The sequence below is a fragment of the Dermacentor andersoni genome, chromosome 3 (genome assembly GCF_023375885.2).
Source record: "Dermacentor andersoni chromosome 3, qqDerAnde1_hic_scaffold, whole genome shotgun sequence".
NCBI lineage: Eukaryota > Metazoa > Arthropoda > Arachnida > Ixodida > Ixodidae > Dermacentor > Dermacentor andersoni.
The window spans coordinates 84,781,543-84,794,045 of record NC_092816.1 but is presented as its reverse complement, the minus strand read 5'-3'; the positions used below and the strand labels follow the sequence as shown (position 1 = coordinate 84,794,045).

Below are 12,503 nucleotides of genomic sequence, written 5' to 3'. Positions count from 1 at the left end.
AACTAATCAATGCGCAAGCGCAGTAAACGGCGCACGCGACATAAGACCACGCCACAACAGCGCTTACAGCGTATTGCTGTCATTATTCTGGGCTCATTTACGTTCCCATTGTGGCAATAGCAGTAGCGACTCACTAAACTCAATATGATTATTCCCCTGTTTGGAAGAAGACACACTAGAAAGAACCGTGTAAGTCTGTAGCTCAGAGAAAATATGAAGTATATTTTTACGGAAGGATGAAAGAAGAGAGAGGAAGAAAAAGATCGGAGACGCTGGCTGCTACCTGTTGTTGGGGGTCAGCCATCTGAACTACTCTGACTCATCCTGTATATATATTGTAAATAGTTTTTCTATACTCGCAACATCCCCGTAACAGTATTTTAGGTCGTTTCCTATCCGAACCACCGCTACAGTATCTAAAACCCCGAGCTGAGTTTGACATAGATGTACCAAAGTGTCAGCTTAAGCGAATGAGTGCCGAAACGATGCGATCAAGCGCGCGCTAAGGCAGGCGAGCACGCGTCTCCTCTCCGACCCCGGCCGTGGCTGCGCATGGCTGTCCGCATGGCTGAGCGTATACGCGGCCTGAGCGCCGCATCACCAAGGTAGTATGCGGCGGGTGTAAGGGGTAATAAGGGAGAGCCGAGATGGCTGGTGGCTTGATGTGCGCTTTCTTCCCGCGCGCCCAGTGTTATTCGGAGGTCACGTAATCAATGTTTCGGGGACGCGGTGAGGCGAACGGCAGCAGCAGTCGCTCTCTCCCTGCTTTTGGCGCTCTTCATTACGCGAGTATTTGTGACAGCGAGTGATCGTAGTTATTGAGTGACATCTGTTCACGTTTGTCAATGCGCGCGTGAGATCATGCTTTTTAGTTTATTGGTAAGCGAATGTTTGCAGCAATTTACTCGGCCAATAAAGCTACGATCCTCACTTCGTCTAATTCTTAATACTTGGCCCTCTCTATCAATGCTTCACCTTTCGGGCAAAACTGCAAATTATTTTTTTTTCCACTCTGCCATCGTCCAGACAAAGCGCGTTTCTGTTGTAGCGTCAAAGGTACACAACGATGCAAACGGGCTGCGCTTGAAAACTTCGTGCTAATAGCGCAGAGTCACATATGCTCTGAAGATTCGCGAGTGAGTGAACAAAACGATTTGTTCGTAATGTTCCACTTATAAGGGATGGATCGATAGCGGACCTAGGTATTCAGCTATAGCGGCCTCTTATCTATAAGTACATCATATAAGTGTGGTAAATCTGGCAGAGTGTTACTAAACATTTTTGAAAATGTTTAAATATATTTCGTAACATTTTTTCTTTAATGAAGGATTATTTCTGAAAGCTATTATGTAGGCAAATAGCTTCAAATATTTCTAGTAGCTTTATATACACTGGAAATTGTTCTGAACCGAAATAATGTTCGTAGCTTTGACCATTGTATGTTAAAAAAGTTGACACGCTTATTACTTAAATTTTAAGTCATTTTCTTAGGCAAAGCTATTAAAGAAAAACCAAAATCCTGTGGTAACTCATTTCATTTGGTTCAATTGGTGTCATAATTAGGAATCGTGAACAATTCACAAATTAACCTGTTCGGAAAGTACAGCGGTTGCAGAGAAAATGTTCCTTTTGTCAGCGAAAATGGTGTTTGAATAAAATGTTATTTCGGGTTTAATTTCCAACAAGTTGGCCTCAAACGCTCCTGTCGCGTAGCCTTCACGATCATTTTCTTTGAAGTGCTCTTTAATACCCCCTTTCTTATTTGCTTTGTTCAACCTCTTTTGCTTTTGGCAGAGGTTTGAAAGTCTAGCTGATCGATTGAAAGCCTATGTGATCCTCATATGGTCCACCCTGCTCAACGCAGCATCGCAAAACATGCCTGGTGTAACACCAAGAGTCACTTTTTGGCATTGTTCGCCATCACTGTAGTAATCATTTGCATTATAAAGAGCGGCTTTTAATATGAATGGTCCGACAAACCTGGTTTTTGTTTACCTACACGAAATCAAGCATTCGTGCGGGAATTAGCGTGGCTATTATGACACTTTTGGGGCCTATACTGATCTACTGCAAACGTTGAAGAACCTACAGACATTTATATTTGTGAACGGTTGTGCAAGTAAATGGATAATGGCAAGGGCGTGTTTGGCGCCATATTAAATATCTTACCGGTGCCTATCTGAGGATGCTACTTCGCGCAAATATTTGCCATGAATTAGGGCATATTTCACCGTTAAAATAAAGAAATTGCATTTTTAGTCTGTTTCGCGGTCCATAACCCCTTACAGAACATTCAACATAATGGCGTTGTACTGACAAAAGTTGGAAACGTTGTGAATGCGAAGATTGTTTCATAATAAAGGTGAAAAAAGCGGTACATTATTCTAGAACTATAGTAAAGAATATTCAATATTCGGTTCAATTCCATTCGAATCTGGCACTATTCGATTCATATATTTGACTCGCTTTAAAAAAATTATTCCGGCACACTGCTAGATCTTCAGCTAAATGCTAATTATGGATCTGCGCTCTTTATGATAAGAAGATAGACGATACTGTATCTGCTAAAGAAAGGAGAAACAAGGTCAGCTCTTCCACACGTGTGAAACACAACAGCCATTGCCACGGGCCCAGGCGCACGTCAGCCCCAGGCGCTGACAGAAAGGCTTGAGATCAGCTCATTTGACAAGTTCTTCGGAGTTCTCCCTCGGCAGTTTTTAAAGCGGGAACCTTTTAATGTGTAATAAAACTACCTGCAAACTATGTAGTGCGTTAATAACACGAAACAAAATCGAAATAAGAAAGCAAAAATCGGCTCGATATCATCGAGTGCATCGACTCGAATTAAGTATACGACACTGCCTCAGTATACATGTACCGTGGAAGCGTCAGCGATGGTCATGCCGCCGCAGATGAGCAAGATTGTTCCCCAATTCACGTGGTTGGACACCTCATCCCAGTTGATGATGCCCTGCTCGCCCTGTCCCAACACGTTGCTCTCCCTGGGGATCACGAACAGCATGGTCATCACCACCACCATGGGCACCGACGACTTGATCATCCTGCGCACCAAGAAATTCAGGGGCTTCCATCGCACTTCGTTTCCGGCACATCGATTCTGTAAAATCTGCAAAGGTGGAGGAAGCGTCATGAAAAAAAGAAAATTCCACCCACCCAAGTGTAGCAAGAAGTTACAAAGTAAATCCATACGAGATTATCAGAAAAAAGAAAAAAAAAAAAGATTTGTCCTGATCCGGCCATCGAACCCGTGACCAACAACTTTCCGGTTCGGTAGCTTTACCATGTCACCTAACAGGATGCTAGCCGATTGCAGGGCGAGGCCAATTCGAAGCGTAGGAACAGTGGGTATGGCAAATTATTTCTGTGGAATTCGGCATGGTGACGATAAATACATAAAAGCGACTGCGTGCGGACACAAGAACACGACTTAAAAGAAAATGATAACAAAAGTACACAAATACCTTTACACCAAAAGTGTGGACAAGGAGTGGAGGAACCGATCAGGAAAGTTGGCAGCGAAGTACAGAGTAATTGGAAGAAGAAGTATACAACTCGGAGTCATAAAGAAAGTGAGCAAAATGGAGACGCTAAAATTGATGCAAAGGATAAAACGATAGTGTCCATAAGATTTAGAAACATGGCAAAATATAAATCGGGAAAGGGAACCTCTACGGTAACGCAATGAGCAGTAGCTTGCTACTTGAGGCCCGAGCTAGCTGCCTGAGGACAAAACATATACCGTAGCAAATTTTTGCGACAGGATGAGGCATGTTTGCTGCCGCGAAAATCCGGAGAGGGCTCAGCACATTGTGATCGATTGCCAAGATGTTCACCCAGCAAAGACCGTTGGGAATGTACACCTTCCAGATGCACTTGATTCAAAGACTGCTAACATTAATTGGTCTTCAGTCGAAATAAGCAAATTACGCTTAGTGCAATAGTGAAAAAAGAAATGGAATATATAGAGCCGAGGTTGTTGCAGGCACAACACAATATATATATATATATACAGCTTAGCAATATAGATATAGATATTTTAATGAGTATAAATAATACAAAGTAGAGACAGGCAAAATGCTAGTCTATATTTGTTGTAAATGCGATTTTGCATGATTTTGCCTGAATATCTAGCTGCGAGCGTTCAGAAAATAATTTTGCCCTCACCGCTGCACTGAGACGAAACGACATCTTGAAATCGGCCGCTTACGCGGCAGCAGCTCCTTCCTGCTGCTGCCGACAGGCCGCGACACAAGTCTGTGCCAGGGCAGACTTTTCAGACGGCATTTTCCCCATAGGCGAAAACAGTTTCTCATTTTTGGCTTAAAAACAGGCGACTAATCGTGCCAAGTGTTATACTAAGCGAAGGCTACAACAAAATGCGATCGTTATGCAAAATTTTAGCGCGAACAGTGCAGCGGTGAGTGCAAAATCTTATTTTGAAAACAAGCAGCCAAATATTCAGGACCCTGCACAAAAGATCTTCACCGGGGGATACTCTCTCTGGCGCCTCGACCTAGACTATGAGCAACGATCTAACGGATACCTGCTGCAAACCGTGAGTGAGCTCGTTGCCTGACTATCACGCGCAACAAATGAAGCCTATTTATTACCTATGGCAGAGGGGACCTTTCCTCTGCAAGTGTTACTTATTGCTCGCAGCAATAAACATTGTTAGAGTTGACGCCGCTGGTTGCCTTATTCGTCCGAATCCAACGTAGCTGTGATTACGTGCACCGCGATTTGGGGAGTACTGCTGAAAGACTGTGTGGATAGATCCGGAGCTTGCCTTCAGCTCAAGCCTTACACAGAGCGTAACGCCCACCTTCTATCACTTTCAGTGCATCACCCTTAAATCGAAACCGGCCATATTTGTTTCAGGAAACTAATTTGACAGCTTATATGAACTACATTTTTGCCTCGAGTGTCCCCCTAAGTGGTCATTAAAGCGCATCACAACTTTTTTTCCCGCTGCTGTAGTATTTACTCAATGCTATCTGCATTCATCTGCCGGAAACCTAACTGTTCATAACTGGCACCAGAAACGACTGTCAAATGTTTCCATTTTTGAGTATCGCGCCCAAGACAACCCGGGTACGCCAGCGTAACGTCACTGATTTCAAAGTATTTGCCCCTGTTTGGACCGCTGTTGTAGGCACATAGACTATTCTGAAAACATTCGAAGCTGAGTCTCCGGCTCTCTTAGAATGCCCTGTACATTTACCTCAAAGAAAATTTAGCAATTCCTACCTGACATTGATAAAATTAAGAACTTCTCGCTTAGCTGTTGCGGGAGTTTCAGAAGTGAAATTTACCGATACTATAGAGGTCACGTGATCTAGCTCACGCTAAGGGGAGGCGAGCACACATCTCCTCAAGCCTGGCGGCCGTGCATGGCTACACATGGCTGGCCGCGTGGCTTAGCGCATAGGCGGTCCGTGCGTTGTATGATTGAGGTAATTTGCGGCGTGTGGAAAAAAAATTTACTGATAATTATAATTGTAAGCACTATTTGCGACTACTATCTGTACTGCTAAATTACTCTTCTAGATACATTTCGGGCTATTTGCAATTAAATTGCACTTAGGCCTAATTGCTTATATATCTATGAGTAGTATTTGCGTAGGATCGATGCAATCGGGGCCAAGCTGCAATGCTGTCACTTGTCTATTTCTCCTTACAGCCTTTAATAACAGCCCTTAAAAAGCTTGCGTCTAGTAGTTAGTGGATAGGACGCAAGCCAAACTATTTCCTCCGAGATTTTCAGTGCGTCCCCGGCGCCGCCTGAAATCGTAGGGCATGCCGAGTAGCCGCGCTGATTCACTTAACGGAGGAAGAAAAAAGATGAAAGAAAACAGGGAAAAAGAAAAAGTTCCAAGTGTCACATCAGCATTTCTTCAACAAGTTATGTCTATAACATGGCGACCATGATGCGTGTCAGCACTGGCAACCGCTTCTGGTGCGTGGAGCTCGCAAAAGCATCGCCTATACGAGACTGGATTTTGTCGCTCCATGAAACCGCCGTCGTGGCTTGGATTTGGACACCACCGATAACGCGTGGGCCGTTGCTTCGCGAGAAACCGCGTACTTGTGGTGGGCAAAGGCGTCGCTCCAGCCGGGGATGAAGTGCGGCTTCTGAGTGAAGGTGAGCAGGATCATCAACGTCAAAAGAAACGTGACCACCGACTCGGAAAATCTGTCGAGAAAAAAGAAGAGAGTGAAGTACAAGTGAGGAAACACCGTTCGAACTGCTCTCTCTCTCTCTTTCTCTCTAGAATCAACTCACTCTTAATCTGGTCCCATACAGGTTCCACTGAAGTTTAATGTTTCACTTACGAAGTGGCACTTCTGCGGAACGAAGGTCTTTGAGCGTCGGCGCTTCCTTAGGCCGCGCCCCTCGCCGCTGCATACTACATGTAACTCTTAATGCCGTTTCACATAATCTTGACTAAGAAAGTGGAACATCCTAAACTCGTTCCACACATTTCCCTCGACGAAGCAGAACATATCTGCAAGGAATTTTCTTACTCGTAGAAGCTTACGCGGAACGGCTCGAGATTGCGTGTATGTTGTCCACGCCATTTATACTCTTCAACAGCAGTGGCATACACGAGCAATCGCCTGCTATTGCTCTAAAATTTTCCCGCGTTTCTCTGTTTAAGAACTCATTTAAGAACATGTATAGGTGGCTGTCCAAGTCGAACTAAAAAGCCGAGTACTTCCGGATACTTCTCGGATTACTTCACTGCGGTGACGAAAGAACTTGCGAAATATGATAGTGAACCCAGACAGCGATGATGAGTCATTGTTTGTGAGCACTTTTTTCAAGGTGAATAGCCCGAACCCAAGGCTTCAAGCACAACAGTGATGTTTAGTCGTTTTCCTTTCTCGTTATTTATGTGAACAAGTGGACTTTACGTGGACCACATTTCGTTCCAATGTGTTCCATTTCCTTGTCGTTTTTTGCCTAAATCTTTTTCTGCTACCCTGTTTGCACATTCTCGTACTGCTCCGGTCTACTTAACACAGCAGTAAGCCGTCGAAATCTTGACAGCCACGAGTTTAGAATCACCGAAGTTTCAGCGCAAACAATGCCCCAAATGAATCGGCATGTTTGGAACGCATCAATGGATTTGTGTTTGTTAAGTTGAGTTATTTGCCCGGAACAAGTATACCTCAGGTGGTCCGCATTTTGTTCTAGATGAACAGTTCATTTTCTTTCTATTGTTTTTTTCGTTTTACCTAAAGCTTTTGTGATCCTGTTTGCTCATTTTCTTACGACTGCGGCCCGCTTAACGGAGGAGCAACACATCGTAATTTTGACAGTCAATCGTTTCAAATCAATGCAGTTTCAGTGCATATCAGGCCCTGAAAACAATTACTGCGTAGCTTGCCTGCTAGTCTTGCCCCGCCTGTAGCGACATAATGAAAAAGACGACGACGACGACGACGACGACGACGACGACGAAGAAGAAGAAGAAGAAGAAGAAGAAGAAGAAGAAGAAGAAGAAGAAGAAGAAGAAGAAGAAGAAGAAAAAGAAGAAGAAGAAGAAGAAGGAGGAGAGGAAGAAGAAGGAGGAGGAGAAGAAGAAGAAGAAGAAGAAGAAGGAGGAGGAGAAGAAGAAAAAGAAGAAGATGAAGAAGAGGAAGAAGAAGAAGAAGTTGGTGGTGGTGGTCGTCGTCGTCATCATCATAATCTTCATCATCATCATCATCATTACCGCAGGAAAATGCACCGCTATTCGGAAGGAAGATCAATCGTTTCAACTTACGTGATGTGGCCGAGTTCGTCGCAGCGCTTGGCCACTTCCCTCATGACCGCCTCCTCCGCGTCTGGGTTGGAGGTCCGCAACCCTTCGTCCCTGAAATGAAACGCGCGTCAGGTTGTTTGATACTCCTGCGACGTGACATATGGAACCGTTGTGTCACAGAATCGACGAGCCCACTTTCGCAGCTTGTCTTGGGCTCCGTGTTACACAGAAAAAAGAGGGAAGGGACGACACAAACCAAAACAAAGCGCTAACGGCCAAGTCTTTGTGTTATTCGTGGCCAATAGCATATGTTATACATGCTGATGAACGTGTGATATCAGAACTTTTGCGAGCATTCCAAGTCAAGGAAGGTTTTCGTGAAGGCTTGAAGCAATGCGGTTGCTCAACGCAACTTGGAAACGTGCCAATTATTGCGAAACAGAAGACCCAACAGGAAAGAAATTCTGGAAGCGTTCCGCATCCAGAAGTTTGACCCTGGCAAAAGGTGTAAGCGCGCCCGTCCTTGTTACAAGCAGAGAGCTTATACCTTCATAGACAGGTACTACAGTCACTACAGGCACTACAGGCACTACAGGCACTACAGGCACTACAGGATGTAGTAGAGTGCGGCTAGGACTAGCCGTTAACGATGTACTGTTAGTCTGCTAAGGACAACGTTTTACTGAAATAAAGTCAACTGTAAGTCCAGTGCCTTTCTATATACAGGGTGTCCCAGCTATCACACACCGAGATTTAAAAAATATGCAAGTGCCACATAGCTGGACAGAAATAAGGTAATTTTATTTGCCGTCGCTTGGAGGTACTCAGCTTAATTTGTTGCATTGTGCATAATACATTATTAGTCTTAAATTGTTAATCGACTTTTCAAGTACTATGATTAGGTGAAAGTATCAATCAGAAAATTGTAGAGCAACATGAAAATCTCCCGAGACAGCTTTTTGTTGCTCACTGTGCTCTACATAAAGGCGTTCTTCCAAGCGTGAAAGAAGCCTGCGAATACACGCAAATTTACCTCGAGCGGGCAGTCGCGCGGCGGTTTTACGACCTAATCTAGGACTTGCACTAACTAGCGCCGTCTATTGCATTGTTCAGCTTCCTTCTTTTACTGCGTTAGCATTGTTAAGATATTATAGGCACTTCCCGGTGGTTATCTGTGTGTATATGCATGCGTGCTATGGCGCTAGGAACCCACGTCAAAAGGGTTCCTCAAGCACAGCAACCCTACGCTTTAGCCGGTTGTGCCACAAATGCACACGGCATGTGTTTCTTTTCAATGAGCGCGTTTCACGCCAACGCTTTAGCGAGCTGCGCCATTAATGCACGAGGTTTGTGCCGCACTTTAATGAACGTCTCGCCAACTCGGATCACTACCCGCCGTGGTTGCTCAGTGGCTATGGTGTTAGGCTGCTGAGCACGAGGTCGCGGTTATCGAATCCCCGCCACGGCGGCCGCATTTCGATGGGGGCGAAATGCGAAAACACCCGTGTACTTATATTTAGGTGCACGTTAAAGAACCCCAGGTGGTCGAAATTTCCGGAGTCCTCCACTACGGCGTGCCTCATTATCAGAAAGTGGTTTTGGCACCTAAAACCCCCCCTGAGCACATGACACTGAGTGTGCGGCAAGCGAAGGAACGATTCTTAGCGTTTATTGGCGCCATGCTTCTAGTCTCTGAGGCCGTGCGCGGACTTCTCGGCAGTGCCACTAGATGGCGCAGCGTGTCCAGAAGGAAGCGCGAGAGAGGAGTCCCGCTGCTGTACGCGACTCGTACATAACTCTTCTAGACGGTTGCAATACGTTGTGTCGCCATATTGATCCAATGCTAAACGTATTACCGTGGACGGACCCCGTGAGGTGGGTTCCACCGCATTTTTGTCTCTCTTTCGCTTTTTTTCTAATCTGTAGCTCTTGTTTTAAGGTAGACGAGTAAATAAAGTTGATCTAATTAGATTCCTTGAATCACGTGGGAGCCAGTGATACCCTGTTATAACGAAATGATTCGGCATGTTACAAACTGAAGAGCACATACATTTGTTGCTTTAATAATGCGATGGACTGGTTGCTTAGGGGCTATGGTGTTGGACAGCTAAGCACGAGGTCGCGGGATCGAATCCCGGCCACGACGGCCACCTATCTATGGGGGCGAAATGCGCAAACACCCGTGTACTTAGATTTAGGTGCACGTTGAAGAACCCCAGTGGTCCAAATTTCCGGAGCCCCCGCCTACGGCGTGCCTCATAATCGGATCGTGGTTTCGGCCCGTAAAACCCCATAATTTTTAATAATGCGAAAGCGTTATATGCCTCATGAAGCGGAAAATCCGGCGTCCGTTGTTATCATCCGGTGGTACCAAAGCCCAGGTGATGACGTCGCGTTCCCGGTGCTCGATCTACTGCGGCTCGCACTGGAAATTCCGCAGTGAACAGCCACGGTGTCGGACGGAGGCCGTGGCCCCCACGAAAAACACTCGACCTCAGCCACTCCCAGAATTGAATTAAGGCAGAAAAAAGTGAATTAAGTGGAATTAAAGTGGATTAAAACGAATTAAGGTGGATTATGGTGGAGCTTTAATTTAAGGTAATAACTTGGACAAGACATAATGCTTTCGCATTCAAATCACGTAAGGGTACTTAAGTGACTTGCCAATTTTTTTCGTTATTTACATCAAACAGGTGGAATTCGCGTCGACCGCCTTTCGTTTTACATAAGTAATTCACCTGTTTTTTTTTTTTTTTGCTGTTCCACTTAAAGCTTTCCTCATCCTGTCTGCCAATTATTATGCTATTGCAGTCTACTTAGGACGGTCGGAATATTGAGAGTCAGTATAGTTTCGATTAAGTTAATGTTGTTTCAGGGAGAATCATGCTCTGATGAATATTTTAATACGCTCTAGGAACAAAGAGAGTGCTGGAGGCTCCTTTTTTAGGGTGTAATGGTTCAGCTTATATTTAGCTTCATTTTGGAAACTTATATTGTGTAGAGCAGGAAGGGGCACTTGCATTATCCCTGAGCACATAGACCTACCTATAAAGGAAAAAAAAACCGATGCTGTCGTGGTGTCGTATGCATGGGAATGCCGTATTGGAATCTTTCTCAGATAGCCATGCCACCGGGATACGCGTATGGCAAGGCAGAGTGTCGTCTGTCACAGTGGCTCATTAAAAAAAAAAAAAAGTTACGTATAAATGCAGATTTTCCTTCATTATTATAGATTTATTATACTTTAAGCGCGCGTGTTGCGTTATGCAAGTATATCAGTCGTGCATCGTACCAGTGGGCATTTTGAAGTTTTTTCTACCAGTTTCTATCGCGATTGTTTATTTTGAAGGTGTTGTGTTTTGTACGTCACGTTGAGGTTGTCTTTTAACCATCGTGGTGGTTTCTTTGGCTACGGCGTTGTGCTTTCGAGTGCAATGTCGCGCATTCGACTCCCGGCAATCAATCAATCAATCAATCAATCAATCAATCAATCAATCAATCAATCAATCAATCAATCAATCAATCAATCAATCAATCAATCAATCAATCAATCAATCAATCAATAATTAATCAATTAATTAATTAATTAATTAATTAATTAATTATTTATTAATTACTTAATTAGTTAATTAAGTAATAAATAATCAGTTATATGATTAATTGATTACCTAATTAATTAATTAATTAATTGTTAGTCATTCAATCAATCAATCAATCGCAAAGAAACGAAACTGACATTGTGTCGTATAGCAGCCTCCGCATGTACAGCCAGGAGAAGATGAGCAGGACCAGCATAATGGGAACGTTGTAGAACATCCAAGACACAAACGAGGGTTCGTTGGCTGTGGGAAAGTGGCTGCAAGTGGGAAAATAAATAGATTGGTTATAGATTGGTTTCGAAGGAATCCGCACTCGTGGATGCGACGCTCACAATCAGAAAAAAAAAAAAGCACAGTGCGATTCTTATGCTGTCGGCTGTCGGGGACGACTTGACTTTTCCTACACTGGTTATTTTCAGGTCAGACATCATTTCATAAGAAGCTTGTGCAGAAAAAAACAAAAGCAAAAAACAACGAAAATGCATTGGGGACAAAGCTAGCAGCACAGAACACCACATTTCAACAGCCCTGAATTACGTTTTATACGTTTCAAGCACAGGGCGTCCCGACTAAAATTGGCCTAGCTGTAAATATTAATATTAATGTCAATAACAATGGCGGCTGAGAATGGGAGGATGCAACTGAATGCATGCATGTGATCGGCCGCTGATTGATACGTCACACCTTTATTTTTGTTTTTACATTCTCGAGTAACACATTTGATCGAGAATCATTATTCAGCTTCAACCTTTGTGCTACCATACTGAATAGAACATTCACTGAAAGCTTTTCCTCTATCACGACAGTTGATCTTCCAGATATGCCGCATCACAGATTTTCCATTATGTCACCAATAACTATCGATGCTCCTGGCATTGCTAAATTAATCGAGTCTTTGAAGCACGATTCATCTCCGGGGTGTGATGAAATTAGTTGTAAATTCCTAAAAAGTACCTGCGCTTATAGTTCTATTATACTAACAAAATTGTTCCAGCAGTCGCTCGATTCATCAAGCCTCCCTAACGACTGGAAAATCGGGAAGGTGGTCCCACTCCACAAATCCGGTAATAAGCACTTGCCTCAAAATTATCGTCCCATTTCACTCACTAGCACATGCTGCAAATTACTAGAACAT

At 44.0% G+C, this 12,503-nt stretch overlaps 1 protein-coding gene across 2 annotated transcripts in view; it reads right to left on the bottom strand.

Annotated features, from left to right (window-relative positions):
* The window catches only part of LOC126542983 (Na(+)/citrate cotransporter-like), a 39,815-nt gene that overhangs the window by 6,398 nt on the left and 20,914 nt on the right, over nucleotides 1-12,503 (bottom strand). For both annotated transcript variants that reach the window (XM_050190126.3, XM_055061242.2), the window contains exons 8-11: nucleotides 11,506-11,625; nucleotides 7,791-7,880; nucleotides 6,107-6,214; nucleotides 2,879-3,062 (exon numbers count right to left, since the gene is read on the bottom strand). In XM_050190126.3, the coding sequence (XP_050046083.2) occupies nucleotides 2,879-3,062; nucleotides 6,107-6,214; nucleotides 7,791-7,880; nucleotides 11,506-11,625 (502 nt within the window). The remainder of the gene's footprint in view (nucleotides 1-2,878; nucleotides 3,063-6,106; nucleotides 6,215-7,790; nucleotides 7,881-11,505; nucleotides 11,626-12,503) is intronic.